The sequence below is a fragment of the Colletes gigas genome, unplaced genomic scaffold (genome assembly GCF_013123115.1).
Source record: "Colletes gigas isolate AHSC1104 unplaced genomic scaffold, ASM1312311v1 Colletes_gigas_Sc00058, whole genome shotgun sequence".
Taxonomy (NCBI): Eukaryota; Metazoa; Arthropoda; class Insecta; order Hymenoptera; family Colletidae; genus Colletes; species Colletes gigas.
Window position 1 is genome coordinate 651,355 of NW_025106687.1, and position 16,135 is coordinate 667,489.

The 16,135-nt window shown below is 37.4% G+C and overlaps 1 protein-coding gene across 1 annotated transcript in view; it reads right to left on the bottom strand.

Moving 5' to 3' along the window:
- The window catches only part of LOC122403520 (ubiquitin carboxyl-terminal hydrolase 48-like), a 71,291-nt gene extending 56,087 nt beyond the window's left edge, over positions 1-15,204 (bottom strand). The window contains exons 1-3 of the mRNA XM_043407076.1: positions 15,080-15,204; positions 13,769-13,891; positions 5,000-5,125 (exon numbers count right to left, since the gene is read on the bottom strand). Of these exons, the coding sequence (XP_043263011.1) occupies positions 5,000-5,125; positions 13,769-13,891; positions 15,080-15,193 (363 nt within the window). The 5' untranslated portion in view covers positions 15,194-15,204. The remainder of the gene's footprint in view (positions 1-4,999; positions 5,126-13,768; positions 13,892-15,079) is intronic.
- Positions 15,205-16,135: the final 931 nt, after the last annotated feature.

Below are 16,135 nucleotides of genomic sequence, written 5' to 3' on the forward strand. Positions count from 1 at the left end.
AAATGGCTGAGATCTCATAGAATTTTATTGCATAATATTTTCCATATCCATTTGAAATTCATCGCTTCATTAATCAGGAAATTTTCGTGTTACATTAAATATTATTTTAAATATATATTGGTAACAAATTGCTTAAAAATGAAAAGATCATGTTAAAATGCAACTATTAAAGTAGCTAACTCTATTTTGAAAATTGACTTTCGACACTTTAAAAATAAACAACTCATTTGATGCTTCAATATTCCAGAAATTAACTCGATAAATTCTCGATAAAGTTGTTAAATTTTTCTAAGGAAGAGTTCTTTCAACTTGGTCGAAAATATAGGTGGTTTCTTGATAGTCCCAGGTGGCGTGTTAATTGTTGTCAGAACGATACGTTTGTCGCGCAAAAGAGAGCGGACAGTGACAAACAGATGCAATTTAGATTTAAGATCTAAGCCACCGTTTCCCTAAAGCCCGAGACAATGGATAAGTAACGTCGGCAATGGTCCAAGATAACGGCAAGACCGCCGATTTTGTCTTAGGATTAACCGAAAACGTCGCCTCTCGAGATTAGAAGTGTTAATTGGCCTCTTACTACGGGAAGATTAGCTCTCTGAGCCCGAGATTCAGCCTCCAGAGATCTTCCACGCCTAACGAATTGTCCTGTAACAATCCCTTCGATGCTACGGAATGCTCTAGAATTTTTACATCGCCTCCACGGAGAGTTTTCAGCCATTTTTAACAATATTCTCTTCTCAAAAAAGAAATTCTACAGATTGGCTTTAGTTTAAGCAATAATTGTGAGACGAGAATTTTTTTTTTAACACATTGAACAAGTGAAATTTCGATTTTCGACCATTGTAAGCAACGTAACTTAAAATTTGTTTCTAACAAATTCAACAAATTCAAACTCTATTCAAATTTATTTCGCTCAAATTTTTGGGTTAAATTAACAAATTTGAAATCGGTTTAAAAAAATTATTTCTAGATTCTAGGATCAATTACAATCATTTTTGGTCAATAGGCATACCTACGAATTCCTACACACTTTTGAGAAAAAAATTCGAGAATGTATGAAATTTTTCGACAAAATTGAAAAATTTCAAATCGTTCAAAAAAAATTATTTCTAGATTCTAGGATCAATTACAATCATTTTTGGTCATTAGGCATACCTTCGAATTCCTACACACTTTCGAGAAAAAAATTCGAGAATGTATGAAATATTTCGACAAAATTAAAAAATTTCAAATCATACTAAAAAAATTATATTTAGTTACAACGGTCGATACCAATCATTTTTTGTCATTTGGCATACCCTCGAAATCCTATCCATTTGCGAGAAAAAAATTCGAGATTATGTGAAATTTTTCGTCAAAATTGAAAAATTTCAAATCGTTCTAAAAAAATTATTTCTAGATTTTAGGATCAATTACAATCATTTTTGGTCATTAGGCATACCTTCGAATTCCTACACACTTTCGAGAAAAAAATTCGAGAATGTATGAAATTTTTCGACAAAATTAAAATATTTCGAATCGTTCTAAAAAAATTATTACTAGATTCTAGGATAAATTACAAACATTTTTGGTCAATACACATATCCCCGAAATCCTACACACTTTCGAGAAAAAAATTCGAGAATATGGAGAATATTTCATGAAAATTATAAAAATTTTGAATTGTTCTAAAAAAATTGTTTCTAGATTCTAGGATCAATTACAATCAATTTTGGTCAATAGGCATACCTCCGAATTCCTACACAGTTTCGAGAAAAAAATTCAAATAGGTGTGAAATTTTTCAAGAATATAAAAAAAATTTCGAACCATTCTAAAAAAATTATTGCTAGATTCTAGGATCAATTACAATCATTTTTGGTCAGTAGGCATACCCCCGAATTCCTACACACTTTCGAGAAAAAAATTCGAGAATGTATGAAATTTTTCGAGAAAATTGAAAAATTTCAAATCGTTCTGAAAAAATTATTTTCCATCGCATGGGTCAATTACAATCAATTTTGGTCATTAGACATACCCCCGAAAACCTACCCATTTTCGAGAAAAAAAATTCCTAATCGAAAATGTAATTTATGGCCCGAAAATTTCATGCGAATCTTTAAAATGTCATAACTTCTGAACGGATTGGAGGATTTTAATGTTTCAAAGGGCAAACAACGCGTATTGTGGCGAAGAATATGTAGGAATTCTAATAATAGTGAAAAAGTTGTCCTCTGACCCCGTAAAATTAGAAAAACCCCATAAAAATGGTCCAATTTTCAAACGGCCATAACTCCTACAATAGTGAACATATTTCAATGAAACTTTTTTCAGCCGTAGAGCTCGTGGGTATATATAAAAAAGTATTAGACATCTTTTCCGTAGGATGGCAAACAAAATTATTAAAAATGAAAAACGAATTTCTAAGAAATATTGACAAGAGTTGCTGATGAAATTTTTCGGTGAAAAAGGAATTATTTAAATCGTCCTAAAAAAATTATTTTCGGTTGCAGGTGTCAATTACAATCATTTTTGGTGAATAGGCATACCCTCGAATTCCTACACACTTTTGAGAAAAAAATTCGAGAAGATGTGAAATATTTAAAAAAAATTAACAAAATTTCGAATCGTTCTAAAAAAATTATTTCTAGATTCGAGGATCAATTACAATTAATTTTGGTCAACAGGCATATCTCCGAATTCCTACACACTTTCGAGAAAAAAATTCGAGAATGTATGAAATTTTTCAACAAAATTGAAAAATTTCGAATCGTTCTAAAAAAATTATTTCTAGATTCGAGGATCAATTACAATCAATTTTGGTCAACAGGCATATCTCCGAATTCCTACACATTTTCGAGAAAAAAATTCGAGAATGTATGAAATTTTTCGACAAAATTAAAAAAATTTCGAATCGTTCTAAAAAAATTATTGCTAGATTCTAGGATCAATTACAATCAATTTTGGTCAATAAGCATTCCCCCGAATTCCTACTCAGTTTCGAGAAAAAAATTCAAGAATGTATGAAATTTTTCGACAAAATTGAAAAATTTCAAATCGTTCTAAAAAAATTTTTGCTAGATTCTAGGATCAATTACAATCATTATTGGTAAATACACATACCTCCGAATTCCTACACACCTTCGAGAAAAAAATTCGAGAATGTATGAAATTTTTCGACAAAATTAAAAAAATTTCGAATCGTTCTAAAAAAATTATTGCTAAATTCTAGGATCAATTACAATCATTTTTGGTCAATAGGCATACCCTCGAAATCCTACACACTTTCGAGAAAAAAATTCGAATATGTGTAAAAATTTTCAAAAAAATTTCAGATTGTTCTAAAAAAATTATATTCAATTATGAGGACCAATTACAATAATATTTGGTGAATACATATACCCCCGAAATCCTAACCATTCTCGAGAAAAAAATTCAATACCGAAAATATACCGTGTGTCCGGAAAAGTATCTATAACTTTTCAAGGAAGCCTCTATCAACTAAATATGTAATTTAGTATTTAAGCTGCCCCATTTATGGCAGTACTCTACACTGCTCTGGTACGGCTGGTGCCACGCCCCGTAAAATGATAAAAAATTTTAATAAATCCGAGTCTATCACGAGGACGAAAGTCCACGGAGCACCCGCGAGCAATCTTCGTAGCGATCGATCGATCGGCTTGCACGTCACGAATCTCGTCGACGACGCCGCGCGTTCCTTTGTTGCTGGAAAGCGATCCTCCCCGAGAGGGAGAGGACGCCATATGCGATCGCCATTCGCGATTCCTCCGGCCGCATATCTGCCAGTTTCGCGCGGCCCGCGAGGATCGAAGATTCGGCCAAAAATTCAGCGGACGTGGCCGGTTTTTGCCAGGTCAGTAGCTGTCGCCGTTGGTCGGCGACGTCGCCCGACTGGGATCAGGCCGAAAGAAAAATTCTGCCCCGTTCCTGACTCGGGACGCGAGAGACCGCCGGAATAATTCCGGCATTCCTGCGCATTCCTCCGTTCACAGTCGACTGATTTTATGAAAGCAGCTACCAAGCTAGCCGCGCGAGAGACCTAGCCCCGGAGTCAAAACCGTTAAACCCCCGGAGACAAAACCGAGAGAGACGCGAGCCTCTTCTTCCACGGACTGGTTTCGTTTTGCGCCAGCCGCGCGAATTCTAATTGCTCGACTGCCGTAGAATCCATCCAGGTCTACTGTTCAGTTTAGAGAGCACATTCTAACTGCTATGGGGTAATACTTGCTACAGTGACGTGGACATAGGGGGTGTTCGACCACCCCTGAGGGAAAATTTTAATGGCCAAAATCGAGAATATCAATTCCTTGACTGGAGCCTTCGAGAAGAAGTTTTTAAAAAATTTTGAATCATTCTGAAAAAAATATAGTTAGTTACAGCGGTCGATTACGAGCATTTTTGGTCATTAGGCATACCCGCGAAATCCTATCCAGTTTCGAGAAAAAAATTCGAGAATTTATGAAATTTCTCGACAAAATTAAAAATTTTCAAATCATTCTGAAAAAATTATATTTAGTTACAAAGCTCATTTGCAAGCATTTTTGGTCATTTGACATACCCTCGAAATCCTATCCAGTTTCGAGAAAAAAATTCGAGAATTTATGAAATTTCGCGACGAAATTAAAAAATTTCAAATCATATTTAAAAAATTATATTTAGTTACAGCGGTCGATTACAATCAATTTTGGTGAATAGACATACCCTCGAAATCCTATCCATTTTCGAGAAAAAAATTCGAGTAGCTACTGAAATTTTTCGACGAAATCAAAAAATTTCAAATCATTCTGAAAAAAATTATTTTCAATTGCAGGGGTCAATTACAATCATTCTTTATGAATACACATACCCCTGAAATCCTATCCAGTTTCAAGGAAAAAAATGATTTATACTCCCAGTGACTTCAGGAGAGATTTTTAGCTAGGTCTATCCAACCAGACTATGATTTAATTGATGAGACCTGCTGTTCAAGGTGAAAGATAACAAAAAATAGTTAAATCCTACCTTCAAGGTGAGAAGTGCCCCGGGAAATATACCAAGCGCCGCGAGACTTTGACTGTGATCGGTGAGCTCGTGTTCGCCCAGCATCAGGTGTTGATCGTATGGTCCTGCGCCACAGATCTGCATCGTCTGAAAAACAAACATAAGAACGATTTATATTTTTGCGAACGATGTCTACCGGTGCAACCAAGCAAACGCAATTAAAACTCGGTACGCGGGATGTAACGACTAAACAAGAATTAACAATTGAATCTTCTTGCTGCTGGCAATTACGTACTGTTGCAATATACAAACATAAATTTTTTTAGACCCTAGATCTGGGTTAGGTCTGGGTTAGGTCTGTATTAGATCTGAGTTAGATCTGGGTTAGGTCTGGATTAGATCTGAGTTAGGTCTGGGTTAGGTCTGGATTAGATCTGAGTTAGGTCTGGGTTAGGTCTGGATTAGATCTGAGTTAGGTCTGGGTTAGGTCTGGATTAGGACTGAATTAGGTATGGGTTAGGTCTGAGTTAGGTCTGGGTTAGGTCTGGATTAGATCTGAGTTAGGTCTGGGTTAGGTCTGGATTAGATCTGAGTTAGGTCTGGGTTAGGTCTGGATTAGATCTGGGTTAGGTCTCATTTACACTGTTGTTGTATTTTGTAATTTCCAAGTGTATGATTTGGTTTGGACTTGAAAAAATGTCGAATGGGACTTGACGAAGTAGCTCCAGAGATAAAAATTGATGTCAAGTCACACTCGACATAGGAGTGCAAAGGGTTAAGATAATTTGAATTATTAACTAATCCAGACCTAACCCAGACCTAACCCAGATCTAACTCAGATCTAACCCAGACCTAACCCAGACCTAACTCAGATCTAATCCAGACCTAACCCAGATCTAACTCAGATCTAATCCAGACCTAACCCAGATCTAACTCAGATTTAACTCAGATCTAATCCAGACCTAACCCAGACCTAACCCAGATCTAACTCAGATCTAATCCAGACCTAACCCAGACCCTAGATCTGGGTTAGGTCTGGATTAGATTTGAGTTAGATCTGGGTTAGGTCTGGATTAGATCTGAGTTAGGTCTGGGTTAGGTCTGGATTAGGACTGAATTAGGTATGGGTTAGGTCTGGATTAGATCTGAGTTAGGTCTGGGTTAGGTCTGGATTAGATCTGAGTTAGGTCTGGGTTAGGTCTGGATTAGATCTGAGTTAGGTCTGGGTTAGGTCTGGATTAGGACTGAATTAGGTATGGGTTAGGTCTGGATTAGATCTGAGTTAGGTCTGGGTTAGGTCTGGATTAGATCTGAGTTAGGTCTGGGTTAGGTCTGGATTAGATCTGAGTTAGGTCTGGGTTACGTCTGGATTAGATCTGGGTTAGGTCTCATTTACACTGTTGTTGTATTTTGTAATTTCCAAGTGTATGATTTGGTTTGGACTTGAAAAAATGTCGAATGGGACTTGACGAAGTAGCTCCAGAGATAAAAATTGATGTCAAGTCACACTCGACATAGGAGTGCAAAGGGTTAATATAATTTGGATTATTAACTAATCCAGACCTAACCCAGACCTAACCCAGATCTAACCCAGACCTAACCCAGACCTAACTCAGATCTAATCCAGACCTAACCCAGATCTAACTCAGATCTAATCCAGACCTAACCCAGATCTAACTCAGATTTAACTCAGATCTAATCCAGACCTAACCCAGATCTAATCCAGACCTAACCCAGACCTAACCCAGACCTAACTCAGATCTAATCCAGACCTAACCCAGACCTAACTCAGATCTAACTCAGATCTAATCCAGACCTAACCCAGACCTAACCCAGATCTAACTCAGATCTAATCCAGACCTAACCCAGACCCTAGATCTGGGTTAGGTCTGGATTAGATTTGAGTTAGATCTGGGTTAGGTCTGGATTAGATCTGAGTTAGGTCTGGGTTAGGTCTGTATTAGGACTGAATTAGGTATGGGTTAGGTCTGGATTAGATCTGAGTTAGGTCTGGGTTAGGTCTGGATTAGATCTGAGTTAGGTCTGGGTTAGGTCTGGATTAGATCTGGGTTAGGTCTGGATTAGATCTGAGTTAGATCTGGGTTAGGTCTGGATTAGATCTGAATTAGATCTGGGTTAGGTCTGGGTTAGGTCTCTTTTACACTGTTGTATTTTGTAATTTCCAAGTGCATGATATGATTTGGACTTGAAAAAACGCCGAATGGGACTTGACGAAGTAGCTCCTGAGATAAAAATTGAAGTCACACTCGACACATAGGACTGCAAAGGGTTAACAAAGCATTTATGGATCTTACATTACATTACACTTTCCTCTTATTTTTAATTGTAGAACACACTGCTGAAGTGTTCACAGAAAAATGGTGAAACACCCTATACAAAAATGATACTTTATCTATCAAAGGAACCCCGTGTCTTCGAGATTATTCACCAAATGGTCCTTTCCTAGGTTTGCAGGAGGGGGGGCAGAAAGAAAAAAAAAGGTGAAAAGATCCTTCTGCCGACAGTTTAACTCGGTTTACGTCGGGCAGGGTATAACCAGGGTACTCCGTGTGTGCACGGTCCTCCCAGTCCGTGGCTCTTTTTCCCGACGGTTGCTCTCGCTCGTAAAACAGAAACTTGCGCGTTTACACCGTCTCCTGGACGAGGAACCGGACGAAGGGCAACGCGAAACCGTTCTCGAGGCTTCCACAAATTAAGCAATTACCCGGACGCATGCTCCTCGATTCCGACTTCGAGGGTCCTTTTCTTCCCTTTCCTCTCTCTCTCTCACTCTACGCGACCATGCTTTGGAGTTCAATGCCTGGGCCGAAGGAAGAACACGGAGTTCCGGAATTTTATACGTTCACGGAATTTGTTGCTTTAGAGAGCCCACTGTAGACTTAAGTTAAAAGTACTGCAATTTTAATACAATATCAAGTGACTGAAAAAAAACAATTTAAAATTCTTATATTAAGAAATAAAATGTCAATTCTTTCAAAATAAACAGCAATTTTAACAAAATATTGAGTGACAATGAAAAAAACACAATTTAAAATTCTTATATTAAGAAATAAAATGTCAATTTTTTCAAATTAAACAGCAATTTTCCATTTCGATGATGATGAAAGCTATCCAAGAATATTTAGTTACATAATTGAGTATGTAATAGAATATCTGTATCGTCCATTCCATTTCATGCCAATATTTCGTAATATTTCGTCTAAAAAACACTGCTTAGAATGAATTTTTTACACATAAACTCTCACGATATCTCTCTATCAACGATTCTCTTAACCCAGGAATTTTTTGTCGAAATTTGGAACCAAGGTGGGCTAATTACCCAATGGTGACGCAGCAGGAGAGTGATCCGTGAAATTGATTTTAAACCGAATTCCAGAAATTCGTTCCGACGTGCCTATTTCCATGAAAAGAGTATCCGGTTGGTCCTCTGAAGCTGGATCAAACGATCTTGGATCTCTAAATCTCGAAAATCGACTACGAACGAATCGAATCGAACGTTTGCCAATTTCTTTGACTAAGTTTCGTCAGAATTTTCGATTTTAAGATCCAAAGACTTCGAAGATTCTTTGCTGAGGACAGAGTGACGAGGCTTATGGGATAATACCAGAGTTTATCGGGCAAAGAACATAACAAAAGGCAAGGAGAGAAATGATCAGAACAAGAAACCGATTATTCCTCGTTAACTCTTCTGTTCGAGGAGGGTGCTCAACCAGAGGGATAAATAGAGGTGAGTTGTAATAAGGTTACGGAAGAAGGGCTGCAATGTCCTAGAATTTTATCGTTAACATCGAGAAATAAGGTTAAAGATACACTGAGAAAGGGATTTCGAACTTAAAACAAAATCAAGATGTCGGTGTTAAAGAATCATAAATAGAGGTGAGTTGTAATAAGGTTACGGGAAGAAGGGCTGCAATGTCCTAGAATTTTATCGTTAACATCGAGAAATAAGGTTAAAGATACACTGAGAAAGGGATTTCGAACTTAAAACAAAATCAAGATGTCGATATTAAAGAATCTTGGATTGGAAAAATGCTCCATTCTAGTCTCGAGTCGAACACTTAACACTTTACCGACCGATAGCCTATTAATCGACTGTTTTACCGGCCAACGCTTACCGACCGATAGCCTATTAATCGACTGTTTTATCGGTCGTTAAGCGTTGGTCGGTAAAAACCAGACCTAAACCAGACCTAACCCAGATCTAATTCAGATCTAATCCAGACCTAACCCAGACCTAACCCAGACCTAACCCAGATCTAATCCAGACCTAACCCAGACCTAACCCAGACCTAACTCAGATCTAATCCAGACCTAACCCAGACCTAACTCAGATCTAATCCAGACCTAACCCAGACCTAACCCAGACCTAACTCAGATCTAATCCAGACCTAACCCAGACCTAACTCAGATCTAATCCAGACCTAACCCAGACCTAACCCAGACCTAACTCAGATCTAATCCAGACCTAACCCAGACCTAACTCAGATCTAATCCAGACCTAACCCAGACCTAACCCAGACCTAACTCAGATCTAATCCAGACCTAACCCAGACCTAACCCAGATCTAGGGTCTGGGTTAGGTCTGGGTTAGGTCTGGGTTTGATTTGGGTTAGGTCTGGGTTAGGTCTGGATTAGATCTGAGTTAGGTCTGGGTTAGGTCTGGATTAGGTCTGAGTTAGGTCTGGGTTAGGTCTGGATTAGGTCTGAATTAGGTATGGGTTAGGTCTGGATTAGGTCTGAATTAACATCGAGAAATAAGGTTAAAGATACAATGAGAAAGGGAATTTCGAACTTAAAAAAAAATCAAGATGTCGATATTAAAGAATCTTGGATTGGAAAAATGCTCGATTCTAGTCTCGAGTCGAACACTTAACACTTTACCGACCGATAGCGTATTAATCGACTGTTTTACCGGCCAACGCTTACCGACCGATAGCCTATTAATCGACTGTTTTATCGGTCGGTAAGCATTGGTCGGTAAAAACCAGACCTAAACCAGACCTAACCCAGATCTAATTCAGATCTAATCCAGACCTAACCCAGACCTAACCCAGACCTAACCCAGATCTAATCCAGACCTAACCCAGACCTAACTCAGATCTAATCCAGACCTAACCCAGACCTAACTCAGATCTAATCCAGACCTAACCCAGACCTAACTCAGATCTAATCCAGACCTAACCCAGACCTAACTCAGATCAAACTCAGATCTAATCCAGACCTAACCCAGACCTAACTCAGATCTAATCCAGACCTAACCCAGACCTAACTCAGATCTAATCCAGACCTAACCCAGACCTAACTCAGATCTAACTCAGATCTAATCCAGACCTAACCCAGACCTAACCTAGATCTAGGGTCTGGGTTAGGTCTGGGTTAGGTCTGGGTTTGATTTGGGTTAGGTCTGGGTTAGGTCTGGATTAGATCTGAGTTAGGTCTGGGTTAGGTCTGGATTAGGTCTGAATTAGGTATGGGTTAGGTCTGGATTAGGTCTGAATTAGGTATGGGTTAGGTCTGGATTAGGTCTGAATTAACATCGAGAAATAAGGTTAAAGATACAATGAGAAAGGGAATTTCGAACTTAAAAAAAAATCAAGATGTCGATATTAAAGAATCTTGGATTGGAAAAATGCTCGATTCTAGTCTCGAGTCGAACACTTAACACTTTACCGACCGATAGCCTATTAATCGACTGTTTTACCGGCCAACGCTTACCGACCGATAGCCTATTAATCGACTGTTTTATCGGTCGGTAAGCGTTGGTCGGTAAAACAGTTGATTGATAGGCTCCCAGCCGGTAAGCGTTGGTCGGTAAAACAGTCGATTAATACGCTATCGGTCGGTAATGTGTTAACAATTGCAAAGAGACCTTATGTATTAACACTAGATTTACAAGACACCGTCAATTTGATGTTCGATTCCATATTTAAAATTGCAAATATTAATATTAGAGTGCTTACCAGTAGTATCTTTAATGAATATCATTTATGGGGGGAAAAAAGTGATATTGCAAGGAAATTTAGGCTAAGCAAATAGTAAAATTAGACTCGCGATACATGTACTTTCGTACTGGACTAGCTAATACGTTCTTAATTTCAACGTCCCCATTTTTATTGTTTAAATTTTCAGTGGTGAACAATTGAACAGTTTCCTGAGTTTCTGTATTTTCAGGCGAATTCTATCGAAAAGTGAGTCGATTGTTAGTGGGAATCAGGCCTTAAACAAATGATTAGGCCAACCATTACGGTTGGAAAGTATCCACGGACCGAAGGGTGCTGTTTCGTTCACGGATCAGCCAGCATTTGACAAAAATGAGAGTCGGTTTTTACCAGACGGCAAAAATGCTCGAGTTTCATGGTCGAGTGCGCGACAAGTCGCGAGCAAGCTGAGCAAATCGACGATAGTACGATCGTTTTACGTAATCGGTGTAACGACGATTGTCGCCTGTAAATATTACTTTCTACCACATTCCGTGTCACCGATCCCGGGTGCTTTTTTCCGGCCCTAAGATCGAGGATCTCTTGTCGATCGATTTCTTCCGAGTTAAGTCAATCAAGTTTGTCGATGGTCGAGAATATTTCGATATAAAAGGAACTAATATATTAATATCACAAATATCCAATTGTATGATTGTAGATTCTTCACAATATATACGTGAATATAGTCTGAAAAAACGGCTGAAACTTTCTAGGAACTTTCTATGAATTTTCTAGGGACTTTCTAGGAATTTTCTAGGAACTTTCTAGTGACTTTTCAAATTTAGCTCGACTTTTGTATCCCCTTGATTTTATTTTTCAATTTTGATTTTAAAATAATAAATTTAGAATAGTTCGCGTGATCATTAAATAGAAAAGGAATTCTAAGTCACAGTCACAGAATTCTAAGTCAATCAAGTTTGTCGATGGTCGAGAATATTTTGATATAAAAAGAACTAATATGTTAATATCACAAATACCCAATTGTATGATTGTAAATCCATCACAGTATATACGTGAATATAGTCTTGAAAACGGCTGAAACTTTCTAGGAACTTTCTAGGAACTTTCTAGGGGCTTTCTAGTGAATTTTCAAATTTAGCTCGACTTTTCTATCGCCTTGATTTAAAAAAAATAAATTTAGAATAGTTCGCGTGATCTTTAAATAGAAAAGGAATTCTAAGTCACAGTCACAGAATTCTAAGTCAATCAAGTTTGTCGATGGTCGAGAATATTTTGATATAAAAAGAACTAATATGTTAATATCACAAATACCCAATTGTATGATTGTAAATCCATCACAGTACATACGTGAATATAGTCTTCAAAATGGCTGAAACTTTCTAGGGACTTTCTAGGGACTTTCTAGTGAATTTTCAAATTTCACGAATAAACAACGCGAAAATTTACAGCCCAGAGAGCGAAAGAGAGCGAAAGAGAGAGGAAGGATTGAATAGCCATGGGTATAGAAGATCCAGAGTCGAAGGAAGTGGAGTGAAGTGGAGTGGAGAAGTCGCGAGGCCTGTTATTAGCGCGAGGTTTATGCTCTTTCGAGTTTTTGCCGATGGCCCCGGAGACGATGGGAGAAGGAGATGACCACAGCCTCGCAATATAAATACGCTTAATAGTTTAAGCACACTGGGGCCCAGGCATATGCTAACCAGCCATAACTACGGCTTTACTACTTTCGGCTCCGACGAACGAAGGAGTCTCTGACTTTGGAAACATCTCTCTCTCTTTCTCTCTCTCTTTGTCCACTTCGAAAACGGTTAGACGTCGTAAAACGGTTCCTTCTTCATCGCTGGGCTGCTGTAATCTCCTTCAATTGCTACGGGATCACTGTCATTGTCAGCAACTACGATCGCTGTACGCTAACCCTTTCTGTTATTTAATACGATGGAGGATTATGGTTCGCGTTGGAACAGTTGTTTACACAACAGAGAAAATAGTTCTGGTGAATGTTTACTAAATCTCTTAATAAATTCTATTCTTAATAATATGGAATTCTGAAAAATTGGGGGAGTCATTCTAGGGGGGAAATTACAAACCTTTCTCCATCTTGAAATTACTGGAAATAACCTAAAATCTCGAGGAATTAAATGAATTTGAATCAAATTTAAGTCAAATTAAATCACAGAGTGAAAACTTCACGAATAAAATTTAAGTCAAATTAAATCTCGAGGAATTAAATGAATTTAAATAGAATTTAAGTCAAATTAAATCACAGAGTGATGATGGAAGTTTGTCACACATCCCGGGTAGCGTGCGCCTGTGAGAATGCGCAGAGGAGTGTGCGCGAGAACACGCGCATGCGCGTTGCGTCGCTTTCCACCGAGATTGTCGTGTGGTCGTCGTGCGTTGTTGCGTGCACCAACATGTATCACTTCTGTATTGTTCATTATTATTAAACCGTTATATATATATGCATCCAACAATCTAACAAGTGAAAACTTCACGGAATAAAATTTAAGTAAAATTAAATCAAGGAGTGAAAAATTCATGGAAAAGGGGGAAAGAATGTAATTTTCAACGAATTTTTAGTATACTCTCTATCGTTTGCCATATTGCAGTGCAAAATAAACTTCTTTCTGAGACTCACAATTATACGAAATTGTAGATAAAAAGAATCTTTTAAATAATTTCGTCCAGGAAGCACAAACTTGTAAAAATACATTGCTACGTGTGAGAAGTCGAAGTCAAAATGCAAAAAAAATTGTAAATTTTGATAGAGATCGAGTAATCGAGGCGTTTGTGGAACAAAAAGTGAATGAATTTTCAAATATTCTGCACTCACCATTAATTTGAGCTCCTTCAACGTGATCTCTGACGAAACTTTGAGCTCGTGAGATCCCTTCAAGTTCCTCCGAGTCCTCGACGGCCTCACGTTCTCTATCTTGGCTCTCTTCGCAGCCACTTGCTGTAAAAAACAAATAAACACAGTAAACAAACGTTCAAACTCACATCCATCGATCTTCAACTATTTTTAATTATTTAATATTTCATTTCTTTCGATTACAAATTATAACCAAACGAAAAAATTGTCTCAATAACAGAATAAACAAACTACTAAATTATTAAGAAAAATTTTCTCAGAAATCTCATTGGCCCAAAACAGAATTTTTGTTAATTTTTTTCTGTTCAAATTGAATCCATTAACACTTTCATTGCCACGTGACCCATGTATGGGTCACGGAACTTTTATCAATGGAGCTGTAATAATGAATTCTCAAATTAAAATGCCAAAGAAAATACATTCTAATGAGGTTAGGAGCCACGTGACCCATATATGGGTCACAGGAACTCTCAACAGTGGAACTAGAACAATTTATTCTCAAATTAAAATGTTAAAGAAACGAAATTTTAATAGGCTTCGTAAATTTTAATGAGGTTAGACACGTAACTGCTAGAACAACTTTTAAATTGTGTAGTTTACAATTGACTAAACTTGAAGTTTTTGGTCTTCTAAGCAATTTTAGGATCTTAGACGGTCAACGTGTTAGCGATCGAATAAATCGAATGTTTTTAATGTATTTAATTTCTTTTTAAACATAGGATTTGTTAGAATACATATATAGCAACGCGTACGAAGGTGGCGCCACTGGTAATGACTGCAGAGGTCCGTGGATCGTAACCACGCTGTGCTACCATATTATAAAAAGGAAAAGAGGTGTATTATATCGATAAAATAAAATTTTTGCAACAGACCGTACGTTAGTGTTTATTTTTAACAGGATTTTTATCCATTTTTTCCATTATTGTTCCATTTACGACGCGTAACTAATATTTTAGAAGAGTTTAACATTTATCCACTTCCGTAAGATCGTTGTTATTATGCTCGTGTAATTTATAGCGAGTTCCAGTCGCTGTGAACCAAAGGAGACTAATTCGAAGAGGAAGGGAGGGGAGCAGGTGGCCTCAAGGATCGACCCGTGGAAACGTAATGACGATTATTAAGAAATGAATGAGATTGGGCCAATCTCCTTATCGGCCTGCATCAATCTGAATCGTTCGACCGGTTCCAGGACAGTCGGTGACTAGGCACGCTGTGGCCCATTAACAAAACGCCCTTGTCGATCTCAAAATGGCGGACTTTTGTATCACTGACCTCCAAGTCGCTTTCCGTCTTTGGATCCTCGTTCTCTTCCACGCACTTTACGTAGATCGTCGCTCTCTCGTACTTTAGACTCTCCAGACGTTCTTGCTCCACTCTTGCCAACATACATGCCGCACAGAGACCTGGAAAAATACGAAAACAAAGAAAAATTAAAAGTTGAGACAAAATTGAGATCTTTCAAATCATTCTAAAAAAATTACTGTCGGTTGCAGGGCTCGATTGCAACTAATTTTGGCTATTACACGTACCCCAAAAATCCTAACCATTTTCGAGAAAAAAATTCAATAAGTCGACAATTTTTTTGACAAAATTGAGATCTTTCAAATCATTCCAAAAAAATTATTTTCGGTTGCAGGGCTCGATTGCAACTAATTTTGGCTATTACACGTACCCCAAAAATCCTAACCATTTTCGAGAAAAAAATTCAATAAGTCGACAATTTTTTTGACAAAATTGAGATCTTTCAAATCATTCTAAAAAAATTGTTTTCGGTTGCAGGGCTCGATTGCAATTAATTTTGGCTATTACACGTACCCCCGAAATCCTAGGCATTTTCGAGAAAAAAATTCGGTAAGTCGACAAATTTTTCGACAAAATTCAAAAATTTCAAATCGTTCTGAAAAAAATATTCTTAGCTAGGAGAGCTAATTACAATCATTTTTGGTGAATAGACATACCCTCGAAATCCTATCCACTTTCGAGAAAAAAATTCGAGAATATGTGAAATTTTTCGACAAAATTAAAAAATTTCAAATCGTTCTGGAAAAATTATATTTAGTTAGAAAGGTCAATTACAAGCATTTTTGGTTATTTGACATACCCTCGAAATCCTATCCATTTTCGAGAAAAAAATTCGAGAATATGTGAAATTTTTCGACAAAATTAAAAAATTTCAAATCGTTCTGGAAAAATTATATTTAGTTAGAAAGGTCAATTACAAGCATTTTTGGTTATTTGACATACCCTCGAAATCCTATCCATTTTCGAGAAAAAAATTCGAGAATACGTGAAATTTTTCGACAAAATTAAAAAATTTCAAATCGTTCT